General features: G+C 48.2%; 1 protein-coding gene across 1 annotated transcript in view; it reads left to right on the top strand.

Annotated features, from left to right (window-relative positions):
- Positions 1–27,495, top strand: part of FIRRM (FIGNL1 interacting regulator of recombination and mitosis) — a gene marked incomplete at both ends in the record, with an annotated part of 580,029 nt that overhangs the window by 291,823 nt on the left and 260,711 nt on the right. Inside the window, one exon of the mRNA XM_082265049.1 lies at positions 8,232–8,327. Coding sequence (XP_082121175.1) covers positions 8,232–8,327 — 96 coding nt within the window. The remainder of the gene's footprint in view (positions 1–8,231; positions 8,328–27,495) is intronic.

The following is a 27,495-nucleotide window of genomic DNA, read 5'->3' as shown; positions in this document are numbered from 1 at the left end:
TGAGAATCATGAGGTCAAAGTAACTGCCTGAAGAGCTCAAAGACAGAATTGGGGCAAGGCACAGATCTGGCCAAGGTTACAAAAAGATTTCTGCTGCACTTAAGGTTCCTAAGAGCACAGTGGCCTCCATAATCCTCAAATGGAAGACGTTTGGGATGACCAGAACCCTTCCTAGTGCTGGCCGTCCGGCCAAACTGAGGTATCGGGGGAGAAGAGCCTTGGTGAGAGAGGTAAAGAAGAACCCAAAGATCACTGTGGCTGAGCTCCAGAGATGCAGTCAGGAGATGGGAGAAAGTTGTAGAAAGTCAACCATCACTGCAGCCCTCCACCAGTCGGGGCTTTATGGCAGAGTGGCCCGACGGAAGCCTCTCCTCAGTGTAAGACACATGAAAGCCCGCATGGAGTTTGCTAAAAAACACCTGAAGGACTCCAAGATGGTGAGAAATAAGATTCTCTGGTCTGATGAGACCAAAATAGAACATTTTGGCCTTAATTCTAAGCGGCATGTGTGGAGAAAACCAGGCACTGCTCATCACCTGTCCAATACAGTCCCAACAGTGAAGCATGGTGGTGGCAGCATCATGCTGTGGGGGTGTTTTTCAGCTGCAGGGACAGGACAACTGGTTGCAATTGAGGGAAAGATGAATGCGGCCAAGTACAGGGATATCCTGGACAAAAACCTTCTCCAGAGTGCTCTGGACCTCAGACTGGGCCGAAGGTTTACCTTCCAACAAGACAATGACCCTAAGCACACAGCTAAAATAACGAAGGAGTGGCTTCACAACAACTCAGTGACTGTTCTTGAATGGCCCAGCCAGAGCCCTGACTTAAACCCAATTGAGCATCTCTGGAGAGACCTAAAAATGGCTGTCCACCAACGTTTACCATCCAACCTGACAGAACTGGAGAGGATCTGCAAGGAGGAATGGCAGAGGATCCCCAAATCCAGGTGTGAAAGATTTGTTGCATCTTTCCCAAAAAGACTCCTGGCTGTATTAGATCAAAAGGGGGCTTCTACTAAATACTGAGCAAAGGGTCTGAATACTTAGGACCATGTGATATTTCAGTTTTTCTTTTTTAATAAATCTGCAACAATGTCAACAATTCTGTGTTTTTCTGTCAGTATGGGGTGCTATGTGTACATTCATGAGGAAGAAGAATGAACTTAAATGATTTTAGCAAATGGCTGCAATATAACAAAGAGTGAAAAATTTAAGGGGGTCTGAATACTTTCCGTACCCACTGTATACACCAATACTTACAATAGCCTTATGACAGTACCTACAACGTCATTGTCAGATCTGTGAGACCTTGACTCAAGTATATAAGAGCAGGTGGCCCTTAGTGTATTTGGCTTAGTGTAACCATGAAATATTTGTACACACAATTTGTTAATGCTTAAACATAACCTTTCGTAATTACATACAGTTGTGCTCAAAAGTTTGCTTACCCTGGCAGAAATTGTGAAATTTTGGCATTGATGCTGAAAATATGACTGATCATGCCTAAAACTGTCTTTTATTTAAGGATAGTGATCATATAAAATTATTTATTATCACATAATTTTTTCGCTCCCTTTTAAATCTATGATAACAGAAATCACCCAAATGGCCCTGATCAAAAGTTTACATACCCTGGAATGTTTGGCCTTGGTACAGACACACAAGGTGACACACACAGGTTAAAATGGCCATAAAAGGTTAATCTCCCACATCTGTGGCTTTTTAAATTGAAATTAGTGTCTGTGTATACATAAGCTGGATACACACACACTATATACAATTGTCTTTAGATTTTTTCCTTTAAATTTGTATGCAATCAGGCAGGCCCTTGCACTACACAGTTGAAGGTAAATCTAAAGGAAATCAAACAACAAAAGTTGTATAGTGTATATCCAGCTATAGTCAATTAATTAGTTTGTTAGCTCTCATGTGGATGCATTGACCAGGCTAGATACTAAGCAAATGGGAGCAAAAATGAACCGTCACTGCATAGCAAAAAGATATACAAAGCCTTCAATATATCAGTCAGTACTGTTCAATCACTTATTGAGAAATGGAGAATTTAGGGATCTCTTGATACCAAGCCAAGGTCAGGTAGCCCAAAGAGCACAATACGGCAATACTTGAACAAAAATGAGCTGCAAGGTCGAGTTGCCAGAAAGAAGCCTTTTCTGTGCCAATGCGACAAAATTAGTCTGGTTACAATATGCTCTACAACACCTTGAGGCGCCTCATAGCTTCTGTCACACTGTAATCTGGAGTGATGAGACCAAAATAGAGCTTTATGGTCACAAGCACTTTGTTTGGAGAGTGGTCAACAGCACCTGATCCGAGTTGCAGCTCCATTTGTCTAGACAAGGAGCTGGGATTCGGCCTCGCCCCTCTCTCTCCTTATTGGCTTAACTGACTTAGACAGCTGCGGGAGCAAATGGCCCCGCTGCTTTGTCTCTGTGTGCTGTGCCAATCAGGAGAAAGAGTCCCGGACGGCCGAGGGACTCGTGGACATCGCTGGACAGAGATGGGGCTCAGGTAAGTATTAGGGGGTGCTGGGGCGACTGCACACTGAAGGATTTTTACCCTAATGCTTGCATTAAGATAAAAAATCCACTTGCCTTTACAACTCCTTTAATATCATTGAGCCTCTCTGGAGAGACCTCGAACATGCGTTTCATGCAAGACAACCAAAGACTTAACCTGGAGGTATTTTGCCAAGATGAATGGGCAGCCATACCACCTGCAAGAATTTGAGGCCTCATAGACAACTATTACAGAAGACTGCACGCGTCATTGATGCTAAAGGGGGGCACTACACAGTATTAAGAACTAAGGGTATGCATACTTTTGAACAGGGACCATTTCATTTGTCTACTTGTTGCCAAGTTTTGTTTTAGGATTGTGCCATTCAGTTATGACCTACAATTGAATATGAATCCCATAAGAAATAAAAGAAATGTGTTTTTCTCTGTCGCTCATTGACAGACGTAGTTCTCCTTGATTAATATCAACTCGGGTTATACTGCCCTCTACAGGAGTAGGACTAGACAGGAAAGAAAACGTTCTGGCCACACCTTAGTGGCAGTCCCAGAGGGTATATCCTCTCTCTCTCTGCTACAGCAAATCAGTTTTTTTCTGTCTAGTTAGGAGTAAGGACCTAAGTTCCTTGCTGGGATCTTTGGTCCTGGCAAGATTTTTTAGAAATACTTTTTTAGGCAGCTTTTCTTCTCCAGTGTTCCTGTGAGATCTTCAAGCAAGTACGCTGAAACTGGGCGACGGGCTGGATGTTGAGATCCAGTGGTCACCCCAGTTCAGCCTACGAGCGCCTGCAGGCCATAGCTCCGCGCTGGGTCGGCCGCGACATAGTCCCACTGGACGGGGACTGACCCTGCGAGTTAAACGTCTCGCCTGGACGCCAATGACCAGTTGCAAACTGAGTCACGGCGTCCGTATTGGTCGACAGCCCCCCCCCCCCCACCCCGGTGGACAGGGGTTCTGTCAGGAGTTGGCGCCCGCCTGGTTTTGGTATGGTGAGTAGAATGTTCCCCCTCTCCCCCTGTCGGGTTTGTTGGTGGACGCGGGCCCCTCTCTGGGATGGTCGGACATTCAGTTTCTGGGTCCCCCCTCTATCCTATAACAGGTCACAGATCCCCCAATTTGAGTGTGATTTTGTGAATAAGAAACCAGGAGGCTTGTTTTGGGAGCTGACTATCTAAAGTCACTATATGACTGTAAGGGTGACTGAAGTCAGTGGCAGACTACTAAGAGGCATTACTATTGAGGTATAGAGGTATCCTACCTGTTATAGTGTGTATACAGGACGATGCCTATGCCTGAGTTACTGCATCCGCAGGTCGCCATCCCTCCAGAAAGCCGGTCACTTCCACAGGCCGCACAGCCTCCCGCAGGCCGCACAGGCCGAGCGCACACTCCCGCAGGCCGCACAGGCCGAGTGCACGCCTCCCGCAGGCCGCTGCTAGCTTGCAAGCCGCCGCTATCCTCTACAGGCCGCCGCCATTTTCCTCCAGATCGCACGGGGCCGCCATATTGGCGTAGCCTCGTGTCTCTAGCATGGGGGCGGCCATGTTTGAGGTGACCAAACACCTCGAAGAGCTATGGGGAGGCACCGGAAGGCGTGTAAAGGGGCGGAGCCGCCTCCTTTTACCCGGGAAAGCAAGCCAAAGATTTCCTGTCTGTAACAGAAAGTGCTGGAAGCAGGTTGTATTGAAACTTCTGAGCATCAAGTGGTGAGCCTTGGGGTCTCTCTCTCTCTGTAGGGGTCCAAAAGCAGGTAACACTGAGGGGCGCTGCTGCGCTGGGGGACTAAAGAAAAAAAACAAAAAAAAAAGTTTTTTTTTTTGATTGCAATTATTTTTTTCTGGCAAGTGTCTTGTATAATCATGGACCCTGCCACACATGTATCCCCACCTGATCCCCTCGAGGTGGCCGCAGGACCCTCCAGTGCCTCACTTATTGATGCATTATCAGCAGTTTGGAGTCTTTGGTATCCCGGGTGGAGAGGGCCTGTCAGGGACGGGGGTCAAGAAAGCGACCCCCGCCTACCCCTATTTCATCTGATACTTCAGAGTCAGATTCTGAGACGGTCATTGCAGCTGCAGGTCCCTCTGCAGGGGCTGTTGTCTCAGGTAATGCTCCCTCAGATAGTGAGGAGGACGGTTCTACCTCCGCCATAGCACAAGAAGAAGCATTGGTGGACGCACTAGTTGTGTCTGTCCGGGAAACCTTGAGACTCGAGGTTACACCGGCAGAGGTAACCGAGATGGAAATTCCCTTTGGTACTAGTAAACCTACCAAGACGGCGAAGGTTTTTCCCTTACCCAAATGTTTTGGTAATAAAATTAAAGCGGAATGGGATCATCCGAAACGAATCCTTACTATTTCCAAACGCATTGCTAGACGCTATCTGTTTGAGGAATCCCTCATTAAAAAATGGACGGTACCACCAGTGGTGGATCCACCGATTTCCAGACCAAATAAAGCCACTGTTATCCCGTTGGAGGACGCTCCGTCCTTTAAGGATCCGGTGGATCGAAAAGTGGAAGCGGAATCCCGCACTGTTTTTTCCCTGATAGGGTCAACCTTTAGACCAGTGGTTGCCATTGGTTTAGTTTCACAAACAGTGACAGAATGGGCAAAATTGTTGCGCCATGACTTAAAGGGGAGAAGTATTCCCCAGGCAGCGTCTGATTTGATGGAGCAAATTATACAAGGATTACAGTTCGTCTGTGACGCAGCCCTGGATGCCACTCCCTTGTTAGCGCATGCATCGATGTCAGCAGTAGTCCTCAGACGTGTGCTGTGGTTAAAGTGTTGGTCGGCGGATCAAGGCTCCAAGAAAGCTTTGGCTAATCTCCCTTTTCAGGGGGATCGCCTATTTGGGGCCACCCTAGATGAGATCATAAAGGATGTCACTGGGGGCAAGAGCACTTTTTTGCCACAGACTGCTAAAGCTAAAGGACCTCGTAACAGGCGAGGACCTTTCTTTTCCGCTCATAAGAGGTTTGTTCGCTCCGCTGGGGCGAGCGTGAAGGGCAAAGCCCCTTCAGGAGGTTTCAAAAGGCGCTGGTCGGGTAAACAAAAGGCCGACTCAGCCAAACCTGAAGATAAGGCTAATACAGCCTGAAGGTGCGCCCCCACCCAGCTCAGGGGTGGGGGGACGTCTTCACCGGTGTTCAGATCCAGGGCTTTCCTGAATCCTGGACTAAGGGGTTCAGGAGATCATACGATCAGGATACAAGATCGAGTGTCGATCACTTCTACCGGTGTGATTCTTCCCTTCCAACATTCATATGCTACAGGGAACGGTAGTTCCCGTTCCTTGAGCAGAACGTTTTCTTTACCTTTTCCAAAGATCATTCCCAGTTCCCTCCAGGAATCGGATCCGGTTGAGCGAGCGGACCAAGGAGTCTCTGGTCCGGTGACTTCAGTCTCTAATGCTCAGCCAGGAGAAGTCATCACTTCCGATAGGAATCTAGTTTCTGATAAATGTGTGGGAACTGGGAGCGATCAGACTTTGTCTGATGGCCTGGACCAAGCAGCTCTAGGGCAGCCCGGTTCGGATCCAGTCAGACAATGTCATGGTGATGACTTAGGTCGATCACCAAGGATTTCACCACCTGTGTCTTCAGTAGGGCATCCCGCAGGTGGATCTGTTGGCATTTCGGCTCAACAGGAAGGCGCGGAGGTTGGTAACTCGCAGACGCGCTGAACGTCCCGTAGGGGCAGTATCAGCTACTAGATGTCTTCCCCCCTCTCAAGTTACTGCTGAGATTTCTCCGCAGGATAGAGGTGGAGGGAACTCCAGTTATCCTGGGAATTCCGGGCTGGCCTCGTCAAGCCGGGTACGCCGACTTGGGCAGGCTAGTCGCAGACGCTCCTTGGAGACTTCTTCTCAGGGAGGATCTGCGGTCTCAAGGACCGATCTTCCATCGTGCTTTACAGTCGCTGGTTTTAACGGCCTGGCCATTGAGACCCAAGTACTGAAGGACAGGGGATTGTCCGCTTCTGTTATTCCTACTCTAATTAAAGCAAGGAAAGCGACTTCTAGCAAAGTCTATTATCGCACATGGAAGACTTATATTGCGTGGTGTGAATCTTTGGGATTTCCCCCACGTACCTATTTGGTGACCCAAATTTTGGCTTTTCTGCAAAAGGGGGTTGAGCAGAAACTATCCTTGAGCACCATCAAGGGTCAGGTTTCAGCGTTAGCAATCTTCTTTCAGAAGCCGCTGGCTACTCATTCCTTGGTGCGGGATTTTCATCCAGGGGGTGCGGCACTTAGCTCCGCCAGTGCGCGCGCCCTTACCGCCCTGGGATCTTAATTTGGTTTTGTCGGTTCTGCAGAAACCTCCCTTTGAAAATATCAGGGAGATTCCCTTGCTTACATTATCCCAGAAGGTGGCCTTCTTGGTGGCTATCACTTCTGCACGCAGGGTGTCAGAACTGGCTGCATTATCATGCCATTCCCCATATCTAGTGGTTCATAGGGATAAGGTAGTTCTTCATCCGAAGCCATCCTTTCTTCCTAAGGTGGTTTCAGATTTTCATCTGAATGAAGATATTGTGCTACCTTCCCTGTGTCCTAAGCCCAATCATCCTCAGGAATGTGCGTTGCATTCCTTGGATGTAGTTCGGGCAATCAGGGTATACCTGAAGACTACGGAATCGTTCCGTAAAACGGATTCACTTTTTGTGATCACGGATGGCCCCAGAAAGGGGTTGCCTGCATCTGCCGCGACTATCTCCAAATGGATTAGACAGACGGTGGTACAGGCATATTCTATTAAGGGTCGGAATCCTCCGTTCCCTGTGAGGCGCACTCCACTCGAGCGCTCAGTACTTCCTGGGCCTACCGCCATCAGGCGTCAGTGGTCCAGGTGTGCAAGGCGGCTACCTGGTCGTCGGTGCATACCTTTACAAAATTTTATAAAGTTGATGTGATGGCATCGGCGGATGCCTCATTTGGCCGCAAGGTTTTGCAGGCCGCAATTTGAGGAGACCGGTGGTCTACCTCAAGGGTTTTTTTCCGTTGGATTTTCAGTTGAGTCTCATCCTTTGATTGATGAGCCTTTAAAACTTATAGTTGGGCCTTCTAGATTGGATTTTCATTTCTGTTATCCCACCCCTCATTTGTGGCACTGCTTTGGGACGTCCCGAGTTGATATTAATCAAGGAGGACTACGTCTGTCAATGAGCGACAGAGAAAAATGGATTTTTGTAAGATCTTACCGTAAAATCCTTTTCTCTTAAGCTCATTGACAGACGTAGTACCCGCCCCTCTGTTTTTTGAGTTGGGTTGGGTTAAATTCTCTAAACACTGCTTTGTGACATAACTGATTTGCTGTAGCAGAGAGAGAGGATATACCCTCTGGGACTGCCCCTAAGGTGTGGCCAGAACGTTTTCTTTCCTGTCTAGTCCTACTCCTGTAGAGGGCAGTATAACCCGAGTTGATATTAATCAAGGAGGACTACGTCTGTCAATGAGCTTAAGAGAAAAGGATTTTACGGTAAGATCTTACAAAAATCCATTTTTCCTGCTCATTTAGGTTTTCTTTGAAAATGGTACATACTGTATATTACCAATTCTCCAACTGTATACAAACTTTTGAACACAACTGTTAGAATCTTCGAATTGCCATATTCTGGTATGTTAATATTTTACTATTAAAATAAACTTGTTATAATAATGACAACATCTGGCCTTTTCTGCATTAGGTCACTGGACAGCCTCTTCTGCAAGAAACGTTTTGCATTTTTCTAGATCTTTTTTCATATATTGCAAAGAAAGTGGAACCAGCCAAGTTAATACAGGTACTACTTGAGTCCCAGAGCCTTTCTCCTCTATAAATCCTCTTCAGTTCCAGAATTTATTTTTTAATTTTGGAGATGTCTTGATTTACACCTGTTAGCTTTTGTATTCTATCGTAATATAATATATATGGTTATATATATTTTTTATTTTAAGGGGGACAGATAGGACTTTAGGGTAGAGGGTTCGCATAAATATACTTTTTTTTGGGAAATAATAATGAAAAATTAGAAAAAACATTGCATTTTCTTGTATGTTTCCAAATGCAGCATTTATGCAATATGCAAACCCACCAGATGTTTATCCCAAAAGAAAATCCTCAACTGTGTTGATTAACATAAAATCACATTAGTGTGATTTAAATGTAACATAGCTGAAGTTGAACTTTTGCATTTTACTTTAGGAGAATTTTATTCCCCTTTAAACTCTACCTTGCTCTACCTTGCTGTGCACATAGGGATAAAATAAAAATAAAAATTTGGTTTGCATAAATTGTTTAGTCTAGTTAAGATGAGATCAAGTGGGGTTGATTGAGGGCAAAAATTAGCATGTCCTTGTGTTTTTTTCACAGGTTTGTGATTGCTAAAAGTTCAAATTAAGTTGTTTTCACTTGAGCATTTGACCCTTGCACAGAAAATATAAATGTCATCCAGACCATCTGATGTCATTGCTGCATTGCTGGTGCATTGGCGCATAGATATTAATCTGGGGAGAATATTTTTTCAGAAATGTTTTTTTGCCCAAGCAGCGATTGATTGTTAGTAACAGAAGAGTTAATAGTGGCAGGACAAAGTCATCCAGTGCCCAGGGCAAAGGAAAAAAGATGTGAAACTGTGATTTCCCCCAACCGCCCCCCTGCCCCCCCCCCCACCCAAATGAATTAATGTGCAAGCTTTAAACAGTGCATACAGTGCGGAGCTGAAATGTATATAGTGGTTGTGGCACACCAGAGTGAATTTAAGAGGAGTGCAGGGAGTAATCTTAGATCTGCAACTGGAGTACAGGGAAACACCCTCCTTCCACACACACACACACACACACACACACACTTCCAGGTGTACAGGGGAATATTCAAAGATTCCCCACTATTAAGGAGTACATGGGGATCAGAGGAGGACCCCTTACTCGCATCCAGAATACAGACAAGTACAGAAGGGACCCGATCCAGGAATATAGGAACCCCCATCCCCACCTTTAGTAGGAGACCCCCACCCAGGAGGAGTACATGGGTTGATCAGAGGGGACCCTCATCCAGGAATACTGGAACTCTCCCCCACTTAGGGCTATTGCACACAGGACATAAAAATGCTTCTTTTATAGGCGTTTGGCTTTTTTTTTTTTTTTCAGCCTCTAAATGCACCTCTATGATAGTCTGGTGTCCATGCACACATAGGCATTTACAGGCATATTAGAGGAGGAGCGTTTACAAGCTTAAAAAAAAAAAAAAAAAAATCACCAGTGTGTTTAAGGGGGAGCATTTGGGCAGAAAAAAAACGCAAACTGCACATAACCAGTTCTGGACCGGAAGGATTTGCCCCCTTAACCACTTACCGACCTCCCACCGCAGATGTACGTTACTACTTTGACGCTAAATACCGTGGTTATGGCAGCAGGTGCCATAACCCCGGTATTTTTAAAAACGGCGGGCGATTGGCTTCCTGGTAAGGGTGGTCCCAGCGGGGGATTCACCGCGGGATCACCCTTACGGGGCAGCGGAACCCGGTCCTTTTCCCCGATTACCGGACCCGCCGGCAGCGGGGAAAACGATCCGGTCCCGGATCCTCTTAGACAGGAAGTCGAGTGAGGGCAAAATGGCCCTCACTCGACTTTATGGTCTTGGAGGATCAGAGCGACGTCAAACGTTGTTGCCTAGCAACCAGCTTAAAGTGACAATTTTTTTTTTTTTTTGTCTTTTTCAGTTTTCCTTTTGAGATCTGAGGACTTTTTGACCCCAGATCTCACAATAAAGAGGTCCTGTCATGGTTAGTTCTATTACAAGGAATTTTTACATTCCTTGTAATAGGAATAAAAATGATCAAATTCTTTTTATTTTTAAAAACTGTGTAACAATCAAAAATAAAATAGGGAAAAAAAAATTAAAGCTCCATGTCCCCGTTAGCTCGCACGCAGAAGCGAACGCATACGGAAGCCCTGCCCACATATGTAAACGGTGTTCAAACCACACGTGTGGTATCGCCGCGATCGTTAGAGCGAGAGCAATAATTTGAACCCTAGACCCTCTGTAACTCTAAACTGGTAATCTGTAGAAAACTGAGAAGTGTTGCCTATGGGATTTTTAAGTACCAAATTTTGTCGCCATACCGCGAGCATGCGCAATTTTGAAGCATGACATGTTAAGTATCTATTTACTCGGCATAACATTATCCTTCACAAAAGTTATCGCATCTACAAACTAGGGAAAGATTTATATCCTTTTTATTTATTTTTTTTACTAGTAATTGCGGCGGTCTGCGATTTTAAGCGAGACTGCGACATTGCAGCAGACAGATTGAACCCCTTACTGACCTTTTTGGGGGTACCAGTGACATTACTACAGTAATCGGTGCTAAAAATATGCACTGTTACTGTAATAATGACACTGACAGGGAAGGGGTTAACCTAGTGGGTGATCAAAGGAATAAATGTGAGCCTAGGGGAGTGTTTACTAAATGTGGGGGGAGGGGCTTGTGAAATGACCATAGAGACCTGTGATCCTATATAGAAGGTCATTAGCATAGTGATAGATATAGTGACATTTAGTGATTATTTCAGAGAGAAATTTACAACAGCTGACCGTTCTTCTCTCTCTTGGTGAGCGATCACGGGTGCCCAGGCGGCAAACGCGGCCGCTTGCCCCTTGCATCGGCATCCCAGCACTACGTTGGTTCACGCAGCCGAGACAGCCTGCCACAGTAAAACTGCGGCTGGCAGTCGGCAAGTGGTTAATGCATTCTAATGGCCAGAATAAATTTATATTGTGGCCAATAGAATGTATTAACGCTGAATACGCATAAACGCATTGGCAGTATGCTTTTCAGCCGCTTCTATCTGCCAGAAGTAAAAGGCATTCAAAGGAGAAAACGCCCTGTCTGCATGAGGCCTAAATAGGATCCCACGGGCAGGAGGAGTGCAGCAGGAAGTCGTTGGCACAAGTCAGTGTAAGTCCACCTGCGTGCATGAGAAGCTGACCCAAACACTGCAGCCAATCATGAGGTAAAATTAAGGGAATGGCGCTGTCTTCTAAAAATATATATATATATATATATATATATATAGTGATGTAAGTAATAATAAATAGTCAAGAAAATGTGTAAAAGGTAATTGGTAGATAAATACACAAAATTGAGCAATAATACAATAAATAAAATGCAGTGGGTAAATAATAAGTGATGGAATATAATTTCAAAAGTGCTAAGAATAAATAAATAGTGGCAAATGGTATATTAATAGATGTGGTGGGCAAGTGCACACAAGAAATATAAATATATGTATCAAATATATAAAGTGCAATAAAGGTGCAAAATAATCAATAAAGTGATAATGTACACAAAATTGCCCCTGTAAAGACAGTAAAGTGACCTGTGCACATGAGCAATGAATTAAATAAAGTGACCAAGTGTCAGCAAATGAAAAAAGTTCATATAGCCAGTAGAACAAAATAAGGTGGCTAGGTGGCAGAATATTAATCCGATAAGGTGACTAAGTGGCGTAAACAGTCCATAAATGGGTAAAGGTGACGAAAATCTTTGTATAAAAAAAAAAATATATATATATACTGGTGGTGACCCCGTGGTGGGTAATAGGTGAGGTGCTCGGTGACCCCTACGGTAGGTAGCCAACTCACCAGAAATACCCACCCCACACAGGGGTAAAGAATGGGTTTGATAATAATGGCAAAGGACCCTCGGATGGATCCTGGTCCCCTCTGGAGGTCCTGGGATGAGGATATGCCAGGAGTGCCCTGTAGGGCTCCGGAGTAGGCAAGGTTCCTATAGGTAAGCCTGGGTCCCGAGGGGGGTCCGCAATCACATGGGGTGTATTCTCTAGTGTCAGCCAAACGCAGCGGGATAGGTTTGTGGGCAGGAAATCATATAGGGCAAAGAAAGGCTGATAGTGTAATATTGTTTAAAAAGCCTTTATTCTTACAAATAATGCAAATGGTTACTCACATTCGGTCCGTAGTAAAACAGCGTTAGTCTGAGCCATGGAACGCAATGCGTTCCACGTGAATGCCGGAACCAGAAGTGATGAGGCGATCGCGGACGAGGGTCGTCCCTCGGACAGAGCCCATCCCCGTTCTAGGTAAAGAGCCAATTAAATTGGCTTTTTACCACGTGACCGGCTGTCAATCACAGCTGGTCACAGAAAACAAACAGAGAACACGGTAACTAGCTGTCACATGCTCTCCTCCTCACACACTGATCCTGTGTGAGGAGGAGATTGCGGTAACAGCTAGTATCGATTACAGTGCACCCCAAAACACACTGATCCCCCCCCCCCCCCAATAAAGAGGACCTGTCACTAGCCCATCAAAGTACCTGTCACTAGCCCATAAAAGTACCTGTCACTAGCCCATCAAAGTACTTGTCACCAGCCCATCAGAGTACCTGTCACCAGCCCATCAGGTACTCGGGTACTCTGATGGGCAGGTGACAGGTACTCGGGTACTCTGATGGGCTGGTGACAGGTATTCGGGTACTCTGATGACAGGTACTCGGGTACTCTGATGACAGGTACTCGGGTACTCTGATCGGCTGGTGACAGGTACTCTGATGACAGATACTTGGGTACTCTGATGACAGATATTCGGGTAAGCTGATGATAGGTACTTGGGTACTCTGATGGGCTGGTGACAGGTACTCGGGTACTCTGATGACAGGTACTCGGGTACTCTGATGACAGGTACTCAGTACTCTGATGGGCTGGTGACAGGTACTCTGATGACAGGTACTTGGGTACTCTGATGACAGATACTCGGGTAAGCTGATGACAGGTACTTGGGTACTCTGACAGGTACTCTGGTACTCCTATGACAGGTACTCGGGTGCTCTGATGACAGGTACTCGGGTACTTTGAGTACTTGTCATCGGAGTACCCGAGTACCTGTCACCAGCCCATCAGGTACTCTAATGACAGGTACTTGGGTACTCTAAAGCAGTGGTCCTCAACTCCGGTCCTCAGGGCCCACTAACAGGCCAGATTTTAAGTATTACCTTGGGGAGATGCAGACTAGAGTATTGCTATCACTGAGCAGCAAATGATATCACCTGGGATGTATTTCAGTTATCTTGCAAACCTGGCCTGTTGGCCCTGAGGGCTAGGGTTGAGGACCACTGCTCTAAAGGGCTGGTGACAGGTGCTCGGGTACTCTGATGACAGGTGCTCGGGTACTCTGATGACAGGTGCTCGGGTACTCTGATGACAGGTGCTCGGGTACTCTGATGACAGGTACTTGGGTACTCTGATGACAGGTGCTCAGGTACTCTGATGACAGGTGCTCGGGTACTCTGATGACAGGTGCTCGGGTACTCTGATGACAGGTGCTCGGGTACTCTGATGACAGGTACTCAGGTACTCTGATCGGCTGGTGACAGGCACTCGGGTACTCTGATGACAGGTGCTCGGGTACTCTGATGACAGGTGCTCGGGTACTCTGATGACAGGTGCTCGGGTACTCTGATGACAGGTGCTCGGGTACTCTGATGACAGGTACTTGGGTACTCTGATGACAGATACTCAGGTACTCTGATGATAGGTACTCGGGTACTCTGATGATAGGTACTCGGGTACTCTGATCGGCTGGTGACAGGCACTCGGGTACTCCAATGACAGGTACTTGGGTGCTCTGACAGGTACTCTGGTACTTTGAGTACCTGTCATCGGAGTACCCGAGTACCTGTCATCTGAGTACCTGTCTCCAGCCCAGAGTGCCGGAGTACCTATCTGCACCCCATCAGATTACCCGAGTACCTGTCTCTAGCCCATCAGAATACCCAAGTACCTCTCTGAAGCTGATCAGTGTACCCGAGTACCTGCCTGCAGCCCATCAGAGTACCTGAGTACCTATCTGCAGCCCATGCCTCCTAGATTATGTGTTGGGGTGTTTGCTTTCTAAAATGGGGTCATTTTGTGGGGGTTTCCATTGTCCTGGGGTTCCAGGGGCTTCAAAAGTGTGATAGGTTGTAATGAAATTATATGTGTAATTTATGATCCTAGAACACCTGACGGTGCTCCTTGCATGTTGGGCCTCTGTATGTGGCTATGCTGTGACAAAGTCCCACATGTGGTATCGCCATACTCGTAAGGAGTAGTAGAATGTATTTTGGGGTGTCATTTTTGCTATGTACATGCTATGTGTTAGAAATATCTTATAAATTGACAACTTTGTGTAAAAAAAAAAAATGCGTTTTCATTTTCTTTCCACATTTTTCAAAAACTTGTGGAAAAAAATTACATGTTCAAAAGACTCATTATGCCTCAGGGCCTTCAAAAGTGTAATAGGTCGTTAGGAAATTCTATGTGTAATTTATGCTCCTAGAACACCTGACGGTGCTCCTTGAATGTTGGGCCTCTGTATGTGGCCAGGCTGTGTAAAAGTCTCACACGTGGTATCGCCATACTCAGGAGGAGTAGCAGAATGTATTTTGGGGTGTAATTGCAAGTTTGTATATGCTGTGTGTGAGAAATAACTAGTTATTATGACAATTTTATGTAAAAAAAATATATATATATATTTCTTCATTTTCCCAAGAATTGTGGGGAAAAAATTACAACTTCAAAAAACTCACCATGCCTCTTGGAATGTCTACTTTCCAAAAAGGGGTCATTTGGGGGGTATTTGTACTGTTCTGACATTTCAGGACCTCAAGAAATTAGATAGGCCGTCGGTACATCAGGTGTGATCAATTTTCAATGATTGGCACCATAGCTTGTAGACTTTATAACTTTCACACAGACTAAATAATAACCACTAATTTGGGTTATTTTTACCAAAGATATGTAGAAGTATAAATTTTGGCCCAAATTTATGAAGAAAAAATACTTATTTGCAAAATTTTATTATAGAAACTAAAACAAAATGTGTTTTCTCTTACGTCCTCCGACAGTCGCCGCCTCTTCATATTCGTCACATATGGGGTATTAGACTTTGCTCCGAAGGAGTAGCTAGGCAACAGAATATGTTAACATTAAAGCTTTTAACATATCCCACCCTCAAGGGGTGGTCCCCTCAGTCAATACCCTCCTACTTCCTGCAACCATATCTCAGTTTTAATGTCTAGCTTGTCAGGAGTGGCTGGCTTTTCCTGTGCTGGGGCTTTCTGCCCCAGACTCTTTCTTCTTTTTGAAATTTTGTTTGAGTTTTCTCTCTACCTTTACTTAGCTGTTATTTTTGTCAGCTTTAGTTAGTTCTTCTGATGAAGAGGATCATGCGGGCTGGGTCTCGGGCTGATCCCCCTGGTCGCAGGTCGTGGGTCAGTGGCTTCCCAGCCTGCCATCGAGCGTTCAGCCAGGTAACGCTCCTGGCACAATGAACGACCCATCCCTGTTCGGTGCAGGGATGATTGGTGAGGTGGCTACCTCACTGGACGCTGTGCGGTTTCTTAACCCACATTTGGTGCGTCTTGAATTGCGACTCTCCCTGCCTCATGTGCAGCGGCTTGTTCGCCTGTGCGGGTCCCCCACGCCATTGAGAGGTAAGTGTATCTATGTGGGGACCTGTCTGTCTGGGGGGGTGTCAGTCTGGGACTGTGTAACCTGCCTCTATTCACACTGCTTGTCTCCCTATCTCTCGGCTGCATGCTGTGGGCTGCAAGGGGGGGGGGGAGCTGTGTGACACTGTGTGTGTCAGTCTGGTCAGTGTGAGAAGCTGTGTGCTGTGGGGCATGTTTTTTTGGCATGTTTGGGCATATACAGCGATCGCTGCGGCGATCTGACATGTATTCCTATACAAGGATGTCACGTGTGCTTTGCTGCACTGTGGAGCGGCGGTTTCGGCGCCAAACGGCGCCATTTTGCTTACACTCGCTCCGGCCGCATGTTTTACATGCATGGCGGCCATGTTCTTGTAGCCTCCATAGGCTTTCATAGAGCGCCCTGGCAGCATCACTTCCTCTTTCCAGGAACACCGATCGAGGCAGCAGCAGCGGCGAGGGTCTCCTCAGGTTTTATTCTTCTGTTCTTGCTATCCATTGCCTGTGTTCAGTTGCATATTCCCTGTGGGGGTCTCATTGTGCTTGAGTGTGGTGCGGTGGGCTGCGCTTGCCGCGCTTGCTTAAAGGGGCAGTTAACCCTTTATTGTCTGGCATTACAGGGGCAATGGATTCTCAGGAGGGCAAATTTCCTACCGCCTTGGTGGAAAGCCAGGGGACCGCTGTTTCCCCCCCAGGGGGGGATTTAGCCACTATTGTGGCTGGCCTTGCTGCTCAGGTGCAGATGCTGGTGGCTGCTCAATCTACTAAAAGACCCAGAATTGCTCTTTCCTCTGATTCTGAGGGTGAAGGTGATGGGGTTATTATGGCGGGGGCCTCCTTATCGGGGTCCCGCTCCTCCCTAGATCTAGTGGGGTCCGAGGTGGAGGCTGAAGTTGAGGGGGTTGATAATTCTCCCCCTGGCTCGCCTGAAGAGCTTGCAATCATGGATGAATTGATTGCTTCCATTAAACAAACACTGCGTTTGCAGGATGAAGTGTGTCCCCCCCGCTGCCTTGGCGGCCTATGGGACGCAGAGAAAACGCAGGACGCCGCAGGTTTTCCCCTGCAATGATGATTTTCAGCGCGCTGTTAAGGATCAATGGCGCAATCTGCGCAAACCTTTTGCTGTACCAAGTAGGTTCAAGCTGCGTTATCCTTTCTCGCCTTCCACTGATGAAAGGTGGTGTGTGCCTCCCCCAGTGGATCACGCAATTGCGGTTTTAAACAAGGCCACTGCGATTCCTGCAGAGGATTCCCCTGTGTTCCGTGATGCCACGGATAGGAGACTGGAGTCTCTTGCCCGTCATACTTATTCTGTTACGGGTTCTATGCTTAAAGCTCTGTTTGCTTCTCTCATGGCGGCCCAGGCGATCGCAAGTTGGACGCAGATGCTTAGGCGCGTCCTAGTGGCCGACTCGGCCTCGCCGGCGACCCTGGATATGGTGGATCAAATCCACCAGGGTGTCATGTATCTGTGTGATGCGGACCTGGACCTGATTCCATTGGCTGCACGTGTGCACAGCGTGGCGGTGTTGTCTCGCCGCCTGGTTTGGTTAAAATGTTGGTCGGTGGACCAATCTTCACGTAAGACCTTAGCCAACCTGCCTTATGATGGGTCTCGCCTTTTTGGGGAGTCCTTGGATGTGTTGATTAAGGGGATCACTGGGGGTAAGAGCACTCTCTTGCCCCATTTCCCCAAGGCTAAGGGGGCTTCTGGGAAGAAGCATGCTAATTTTCGGCCCCCTCAGGGGTCCTTTCGTGCCTTTCGGCCGCACTACAAGGGCAAGCCGTTCAAAGGTCAAGGCTCTCAGAAGAAGCCCTGGTCTGGGAAACAGAAGTCCGGCCAATCCGGATCTCCAGCCCATATCAGTTCGGCCTGAAGGGGCGCCCTCACCCAGTTTTGGGGTGGGGGGACGCTTGCTCGGTTTTCTTCAACCCTGGTTGACCCGTGTGCAGGACAGATGGGTTCAGGAGATCGTTCGATCTGGTTACAAGATCGAGTTTCTCTCTCGGCCGGAGAGCAGATTTTTTCCCTCAAATCTTCAACTGTCTCCAGAGCGTTTGCGGGACCTGCACCTGGCGGTGCGGGACCTGAGGGCTCAGGGAGTGGTGGTTCCGGTGCCTCATCGGGACAGATTTCGGGGGTTTTATTCCAATCTGTTCACCGTGCCCAGAAAGGAGGGCAAGGTTCGTCCAATTCTGGACTTGAAGGCTCTGAACCGCTCTGTGCGGGTTCGCAAGTTCCGCATGGAATCCCTGCGGTCGGTGGTGGCTGCCCTGGTTCCGGGGGAATTCATGGCCTCCATCGATTTGAAGGATGCGTATCTTCACATCCCCATTTTCGAGGGTCACCAGAGGTTCCTTCGATTTGCCATTGCGGAGGATCACTACCAGTTCGTGGCGTTGCCTTTTGGCCTCGCCTCGGCTCCGCGGGTCTTCACCAAGGTGCTTGCACCGGTTCTGGCATTATTGAGGGCCCAGGGCGTTTCTGTCCTGGGGTATCTGGACGACATTCTGGTTCGGTCTGCGACCAGCCAGGGTCTGGAGAAGGACCTGGCTGTCACGATGCAAACTCTGCAGTAGTTTGGTTGGACGATACATTTTCCAAAGTCGACACTGAGTCCGTCGGTTCGTCTTCCCTACCTGGGAATGATTCTGGACTCGGTGCAGGCGAAGGTCTTCCTGCCGGAAGACAAACTCAGAACTCTTCAGGAGGAAGTCAGGTCCCTCAGGGACGTTCCGCACTCGTCTCTGCGGACGTGCATGAGATGTCTGGGATTGATGGTCTCGGCCTTCGAGGCGATTCCCTTCGCCCAGTTTCACACGCGGGGTCTCCAAGCGGAGATCCTGTCCAGGTGGGACGGGCGACCTCAATCTCTGGATCTTCAAATCTCGTTGAGTCATCGCACCAGAAGAAACCTTCTGTGGTGGCTCCAGTCCCCGATGGTGTCCGGGGGCAAGTCGTTTCGTCCTGTCTCGTGGACGGTGATCACCACGGATGCCAGCCTGTCGGGCTGGGGTGGTGTTCTGGGCGTTCTATCCGCCCAGGGAACTTGGTCGGAGGGGGAGTCTTCCCTTCCGATCAACATTCTGGAATTGCGTGCGATAAATCTCTGTCTTCATCGCTGGAGGGACCGGCTGCAGGGCTGCCCGGTTCGGGTGCAGACGGACAATGCCACGGCGGTGGCCTACATCAACCACCAAGGGGGCACCAGGAGTGCCCGAGCGGCTCGAGAAGTGGCCGACATTCTGTCTTGGGCCGAGACTCATGTCCCGGCGATAACGGCGGTTCACATTCCGGGAGTGGAGAATTGGCAGGCGGACTATCTGAGTCGCCAGACCCTGGATCAGGGGGAATGGTCTCTCCACCCGGCTGTCTTCCGGATGTTGTGCGCGAAGTGGGGTCTTCCAGATGTGGACCTGTTCGCGTCTCGTCTCAACAACAAGGTGAAAAGGTTCGTGGCAAGGACGCGCGACCCTCGGGCAGACGCGTCAGACGCGTTAGTGGCCCCGTGGCATCAGTACAGGCTGATGTACGCGTTTCCACCGATTCAGTTGCTGTCCAGGTTCCTTCGCAGGTTACACTCGGAACGCAGCACGGTGATTCTTGTGGCACCGGACTGGCCTCGCCGGTCCTGGTACGCAGACCTTGTGAATCTGGCGGTCGACGCTCCGTGGCGTCTGCCTCTTCGAGACGATCTACTGTCTCAAGGACCGATATACCATCCTGCTTTACAGTCGCTGGCTTTGACGGCCTGGCTGTTGAGACCGAGGTCCTGAAGGAGAGGGGTCTCTCTCCTGAGGTCGTTCATACTTTGATCAACGCGAGGAAGTCTTCCTCGGGGAAGGTTTATTACCGTACTTGGAAGGCCTATTTTGCCTGGTGTGAGTCCAGGGGGTTTTCACCCCGCACGTGCTCGGTTTCCCGTGTGCTGTCTTTTCTTCAAACGGGTGTTGATCAGCGTTTGGCGCTGGCTACGATAAAGGGTCAGGTGTCTGCACTGGCCGTTCTGTTTCAACGTCCCGTGGCTTCCAACTCCTTGGTTGGCACTTTTGTTCAGGGTGTGCGGCATCTGGTTCCTCCTAGGAGGGATCCTTTGCCCCCTTGGGACTTGAATCTCGTTCTGTCTGTGTTGCAACGTGCTCCTTTTGAACAGATCAGGGAGATCTCGTTGTCTATGTTGTCCAAAAAGGTCGCCTTTTTGGTGGCGATCACTTCGGCTCGCAGAGTGTCGGAGATGGCAGCTTTGTCCTGCAAGTCTCCGTACCTGGTTGTTCATTTGGATAAGGTGGTCTTGCGACCTAATCCTTCTTTTCTTCCGAAACGAGTTTCGGAATTCCATCTTAATGAGGATATTGTCTTACCTTCGCTGTGCGCGAAGCCTAAACATCCAAAGGAGGTGAGATTGCATTCTCTGGATGTTGTTCGGGCGATAAGGGTTTACCTTAAATCGACTGAGTCTTTTCGAAAGACGGACTCCTTGTTTGTTCTTCCAGAGGGTCCTCGGAAGGGCATGGCGGCTTCGGCCTCTACCATCGCAAAATGGATCAGGCAGACCATTGAACAGGCCTATGCTTTGCAGGGGAAGGTTCCCCCTGTGCCTGTGAAGGCGCACTCTACTAGATCTTTGAGTACGTCTTGGGCCTGTCGTCATGGGGCTTCTGTAGCCCAGGTGTGTAAGGCGGCGACCTGGTCGACCGTACACACGTTCACAAGATTCTACAAAGTAGATGTTCAGGCATCGGCGGATGCTTCCTTTGGCCGCAAGGTTCTTAGTGCGGCAGTTCCCTAGGGTCCCTTGTTGGGGACCTCTGGCTGTTGGGATAAGTTTTGTATCCCCTGGTTTTTTGTCTTTTCCTGGGTTGTTGCTCCTGTTGAGCACTTGTTTTTTTCTGTTGCCCAGCTGGTTTCCTTCCTTTGGTAAGGTTCCTTTCTTTGATGCGGAGACTGCGTTGCCTTTCGGCGCGGATGCGTTTCCCACCCCTCATGTTTGCACTGCTTTGGGACGTCCCCATATGTGACGAATATGAAGAGGCGGCGACTGTCGGAGGACGTAAGAGAAAACTGAATTTTTGTAAAATCTTACCTGTAAAATTCCTTTCTCTGAGTCCTCCGACAGTCGCCGCCCCCGCCCCTCTTTTGGGGTTTGGTTGTATACTCTACTGCTATTCCACTAAAACTGAGATATGGTTGCAGGAAGTAGGAGGGTATTCACTGAGGGGACCACCCCTTGAGGGTGGGATATGTTAAAAGCTTTAATGTTAACATATTCTGTTGCCTAGCTACTCCTTCGGAGCAAAGTCTAATACCCCATATGTGACGAATATGAAGAGGCGGCGACTGTCGGAGGACTCAGAGAAAGGAATTTTACAGGTAAGATTTTACAAAAATTCCGTTTTTTTTTTCAAAATTTTCGCTCTTTTTTCACTTATATCGCAAAAAATAAAAAACCCAGTGGTGATTAAATACTACCAAAAGAAAGCTCAATTTGTGTGAAAAAAATGATAAAAAATTTGATTGGGTACAGCGTTGTATGACTGAGTAATTACCATTCAAAGTGTGAGAGCGCTGAAAGCTGAAAATTGGTCTGGGCAGGAAGGGGGTGTAACTGCTCTGTATGGAAGTGGTTAAAAAAAACCCAACCATTTATAACTAATACAGTTATGAAGATGGGTATCACAGCATGATATAGGAAGCACAATATAATTTCATTTTGTATTGTTTACTGTAAACCATTGCATGGAATATATCCCTGTGAAAACAACCATATATATATATTTGGAGTTAGGGGTGATTCCATTGGGGTATGTTCTTGGTGGTAGTTGGAAATGGCCAAGACATAGGAGGCAAATGTAGGAGCAAAGGGGGAATTGCTCTGTGGCTGCTAAAAGGGGTGTCTAGGCATGCATTCTGAATAAGGCTTAGTTGTTAAAATATCATTTCTGTCAATTCTAATCTGTGAATCAGAAGTGTTAGAGAAACTTACCTCCATCTTCATGCCCGGGGTCACCTGAAAAACAAATGGATAATCGCATTTTTTTTTTTTTTACTTACCTGGTTTAGAAGAAAATATACTTCCCTTACTTCCTCTTCCTCCCCTCGGCGGCCACGGCGATTCGTCACTTCCTGGCTTGCAATGATTCCTGGGAGCTGAACGTCATCGCTCCCAGGAATCAATGCGCCTGCACCGGCCCCGACATCCGTTCCGGTGCAGGCGCCGTCATACCTTGCTAAACAGCTTCTGGGCATAACCAGAATCTGTGCAGGGATGACGCTGCGGCACCGGAAGTGATGGCGGGGCCGGTGCAGTGCATCGTGGGACCGAAGAAGACGGAAGAGGACATAGAAGAGGATCGCGCTGGCTTCAAGCTGCCCACACCTGAGATGGCAGCGCTGGACAATACTTTTTCAAGGTAAGTATTTCTTCTAAAAGGTAAGTGCAACCCGGGACAGATCAGAGGCTAGCCATTGTGGAATTTACTAGCCCTGACTGTCCCGGGGTATTTTTATTAAAAAAAGCTTTCCCAGGGTGGAACTCCGCTTTAAGCGTGGGGGAGTAGGGCGGAAAGGAGTTTAGGGTAAATAATTTTATTGAGAGAAGAGTTTGTGGGGCTTGCGGGTAGGGGGGGAGTCTAGGCTTCGATCTTCTATGTACAGTCTGTGCTGGTTAGGTTCCTTCTTCACGTGGGGGAAACTGGAGTTGTATTGGGGGCTCATGATTTGCTTGTATATGTCAGCTTATTTAAAAGAGAAGTATGGGTTTCTGTTGTTTGTTTTATACTTACCTAGGTGGATGCAGCATCGGTCCCCCGACTCCTACATCGAGAACCTAGTGATCGAACACTGCCAATCTCTCGGTTCTCACAGCTCTGTGAGCAGAGAGCTGCTAGCTGCTGACTATTAGCTGCTCTCTGCTCTGCCCCCTCCTCATTCACTGGAGTGTTGGGCTGTGGAGGGGACGGACTCCGTGGTCATGAGGACGCGGAGCCTGGAATGACTTCTGTGACGTCAGAAGAGAGTGGACTTCAGCTCACTCTCTGCTGAAAACAGGTCACAGGAGTGCAAAACAAACTGCACTCTTGTGATCCATAGGAGAAGTATAGCCAAACAAGCTTTGGCTGTACTTCTCCTTTTAAAGAGTGTCTATCCTATAAACCTTTTTGATATATGGAGCTATATTCTAATTACTAACGTATAATAATTCTACCATTCCTGCCACGTGATATATCTGATAGAACTGGTCCTTCATATCTGCCACATTAGTGGCTTTCCAAAATCTTGGTATAACAGTTTTTCTGCTTTGATTGACTGAAATGGGATTACACATTTAATATGCAGGGGAATAGTGTAGTTGTGTGATGTTGTAAAAAAATAAAGCGGTGTAGAAAGGAAGATCTTGTTCAGACATTTTTTTTCTAACAGTGTGCTTGGGACCTGAATGGTCAAATATGTGGACAGGTGCACCAAACATGGAACGTGGTGCCTTTATCTTTGGAACACCTCCAGCAGCTTCCAAGATTTTATGCAGCAATTCTGGTGTGTGGTATCCTCTGCTGCAAATTTGATAGTTTGTTTCATGTATATTAATGGTGAGGACATTGATTAGTGGTCTACTGACAGAACTTTTTTTAGGTCTCCATTCCTGTCTACCACTGACAAGTTTTCGTTGGGTGTGTGGTTTTGTTTAGTAAATCTGAGCTATTACATGTCTGAGAGAGGTGTTCGAGATACATAGTCTTTCAAACTCTGTGGGGTGTCTAATGTGGAGGTTTTGATTCTCTGGTGTATTTAGGAAGTGTCTGATGTGAGGTAGGACCCCTGAGGTAAGTGGCTGGTCTGGTTGAGATCTCATAGTTCTCGCGGGAAAAGAAAGGCATTCTGATTGAAGGTTTGTGTGTGTGGAGCCATGGCTTAGCCCATCAGGGGTTCAAAAAGGTTACTGACATTCCTTGTAGAAATTTTGGATGAAGTCCCACAGGGGTTAAGGGGCCTCATTCGGAGGAAAGGCTCTTCTCTTTCGTTCATTGACAGACACAGCTCCTTATCCTCTTGGGTTGGGTTATTCTGCCCCCTACAGGGGTAGGACCCTAGGCAGGAAAAAATTGGACTGCAGGGTAGTTCTAGGGGGTATACTCCCACTCTCAGCTATAGGCATGCAGGTTTTTTTCTGCCTAGTAGGGACCTAGTTCCTTACTGGGATCTCTGGTCCTGGCATTTTTTTTCCTAGCTTTGTAATTTTGTTCCTGTGAGAATCTACTATCAAGTGACAGACTGGGCGATGGACTGGATAATCTAGATCCAGAGGGTCCCCCCAGTCTGGCCAGCGAGCACGTGCAGGCCTCATCTCCACGCTAGGTTGGCCGTGACATAGCCCCACTGGACGGGGGCTGGCCTGCAAGTTAAACATCTCGCGAGAGCGCACATGACCTGGCCTCCACCTGAGTCGCAGCATTCCTCCTGGTCGCCAGCCTCCCCTATTCTGATGGAGCGGTGGTCTTTCAGGAGTGGTGCCCACTCTGTTCCTGGTATGGTAAGTAACTGTCCCCCCCTCTAACCCTGGAGGTTTTTGGGGTGGACGTGGGCCCCTTCCTGGGACGGTCAGACCCCCGGGTTCCCCTCCATCCCATGCAGCGCCCCCTCTCTTCTGCCTCCCTTCTATCCTCCATCTACCTACACCCTCCCTCCCCATGGGGTAGCCATACCTTTTAGGTCGGTCTGGCATGTTGAGCTGGCGATGGGGATGGGGGGATCGACAATTGGGAGGAAGCTGTACCTAGCGGGGGGCTCCTGCCAGGGCCCCCCTTCCTGCTGGGATTGTGTTTGGTGCTCCTCGTGTCCCCCTGGGCTCCCCGGGAGGTGTGTGGCTCCGCCATTCTCTTGGGGCCTTTTGTGTTGTGGATCGCCAGCCATGTTTGTGTAGCCTCAATGGCTATTTTATTGTGGTGTTTTGTTGAAAATAGTGGCGGCCATTTTTTTTAAACTATAGGGGCGGTGATTTTAGCAGTCAGAGCCCCTCCTCATCCCCTAGTGCTGACTCCTGGATCTTTCTCTTCCTGATCGCCGCATGGTGTGCAGTTTGCCTGGTGCTGTAAGTGCCTGATTGGTGGTGGTGAGTCCTTGTGGGGTTTTCTCTCCCTCTCTCTGCTATAGCAGTGGTAGTGCTCTGTGCTGGACCCCGTGGTACCTCCAGCATGGTGGGGGTGCCTCTAGTAGTGTTATACACTTTTTTTGGTGGGTTTTCCTCTTCTCTAATGGAGTCCCTGGAGCACATTTCCCCTCCTGATCCCCTCTGAGGATTCTGTGCCCTCAGGGCCCCACCAATCCCTGACTGCACTGACGGTGGTCCTGGAGTCCTTCGTTTCCAAGGTGAATTTGGTCCTGGGAAAATGGGCTAGCAAAAAGCGTCCTCCGCCTTCACCTGCTTCATCTGTCTCATCAAATCCTGAATCTGATTTGGCCGCCACGGATGGGAATTACCCTTCTAGGTTTGCGTCCACGCACCCTGCATGCTCAGATAGTGAGGAGGGTTCCTCTGCTCCTCTAGCCACGCATGAAAATGCTCTGATGGATGCACTGATTTTGTCAGTGCGTGAAACTTTAAAGATAGAGGATGTGGCTGATGCTGCATCTTGAGGGCATCCACAGGCCCTCCATGACGGCGGGGGTGTTCCCCTTTCCCGCTTACTTTGATAATATTGTCATTAAACAGTGCGGTTGTCCAAAGCGCACTTTTGCGGTTCCTAAGCGGTTTGCGATGCGGTATCCCTATGAGGATTCCTGTAGTAGACTCGCCAGTTTCCAGGTTAAATAAAGCCACCTTAATTCCGGTTGAGGAGTCCCCGCTTTGACCCGCCATATGTTCACTGAGGCTGGTTCGGCACAGGCCGGTATTTACTATTGCCCCAGTGTTGCAAACTATGACCGAGTGGGCTAAACTTTTACGCTAGGAGCTGGAGGGGGAACAGCTTCCTCCTGCCTTTGTGGAGCTGATGGATCAATTGGTCCAGGGGCTACAGTTTGTCTGTGATGCCTCTTTGGATGCGGTTCCCTTGATTTCCAGACTGTCTGTTTTAGCAGTGGTCCTTCAGCATATTATCTGGCTGAAATGCTAGTCTGCGGATCAGACTTCTAAGAAAGCTTTGGCTGATCTACCATTTGTGGGCAATCGCCTGTTTGGAGCTTCCTTGGAATTACATCATCAAGGGCCTCACAGGAGGAAAGAGTACTCTTCTTCTGCAGGCTTCCAAGGGCAAGGAGCCCCCTCGTAGTAGTGGGCCATTTTTCTCGGCTCATAAGAGGCCTTTTTGTACCTCAGGGTCTCAAGACAAGGGATCTAAGCCCTTCAGCCCTGGTCTGGCAAGTCACGAGCGGGCTCTTCCAGACCTGTGGACAAGGCTTCCTCTGCATAAAGGGGCACCCTCACCCGTATCTGGACTGGAGGGACGTCTTTGCTGGTTTCCGGATCCGTGGACCTCCCTGGTAAAAGACAAGTGGGTCCACAAAATCATTTGGTCCAGCTACAAGATCGAGTTTCGGTCTTATCCTTCGGAAAGGTTCTTCCCTTCCAACTTGTCCCCAGATCGCTTACGGGGTCTCTTTGGGGCAGTGCAAGACCTTTTACTTCAAGGGGTGATTGTCCTGGTTCCGACTTCGGAATGTTCCCGGTTCAACGGTTTACGGTTCCCAGAAAGGAAGGAAAATTTTTTACCTCAAGGCGCTAAACTGCATTGTGCAGGTACAAGTTCTGAATGGAGTCCATTCGCACAGTAGTGGCATCCCTACCTTGAGTTTTTCTTTTTTTTTTTTACTTCTATCGACCTCAAAGACACCTAACTGCACATTCTATTATGTGCCGGTTACCAACGCTTCCTCCTGTTTTTTCCATGGGCGAGGAACATTATCGGTTTGTGGCGTGGACCTTTGGTCTCACCCCCGCTCCTCTGTTCTTCAAAAAAGTGGTGGCCCCGGTACTAGCATTGTTGCGTCAGTGGGGCATCGCGGTACTGGGGCACCTGGATGGTCATCTTCTGTGAGCAGAGTCTCTGTCCGCTCTGATGGACAACTTGGAGATTACTATGTGAACTCTGAGGGAGTTTGGTTGGATTCTGAACCTTCAGAAGTCTGCTCTGGTTCCGTCCACGAGACTAGACTATCTGGGTCTGACTCTGGAGTCGGCCTCAGGCAGAGTGTTTCTTTCTCTGGAAAAACTCCAGAAATTGCAGGAGGCAATCCAGCTTCTGTTGGCTAGCAGACAGTCTTCCCTTCGGGCTTGCATGCGGGTGCTGGGTCTGATAGTGTCTACCTTTTTGAGGCAGCTCTGTTTGCACAGTGCCACACAAAATCTCTGCAAAGAGAGATCCTGGCAAAATGGGACAAGAATCCTTAGTCTCTAGACAATCTGATCCTGTTAAACCGGGGTGCTAGAGCGTCCTTGATTTGGTGGCTACATTCTTCGGCACTTCAACAGGGAAAATCCTT

Source organism: Pelophylax lessonae (genome assembly GCF_965119305.1).
Source record: "Pelophylax lessonae genome assembly, chromosome: 8".
Classification (NCBI taxonomy): domain Eukaryota; kingdom Metazoa; phylum Chordata; class Amphibia; order Anura; family Ranidae; genus Pelophylax; species Pelophylax lessonae.
This window is presented reverse-complemented; position numbering and strand designations above follow the sequence as displayed.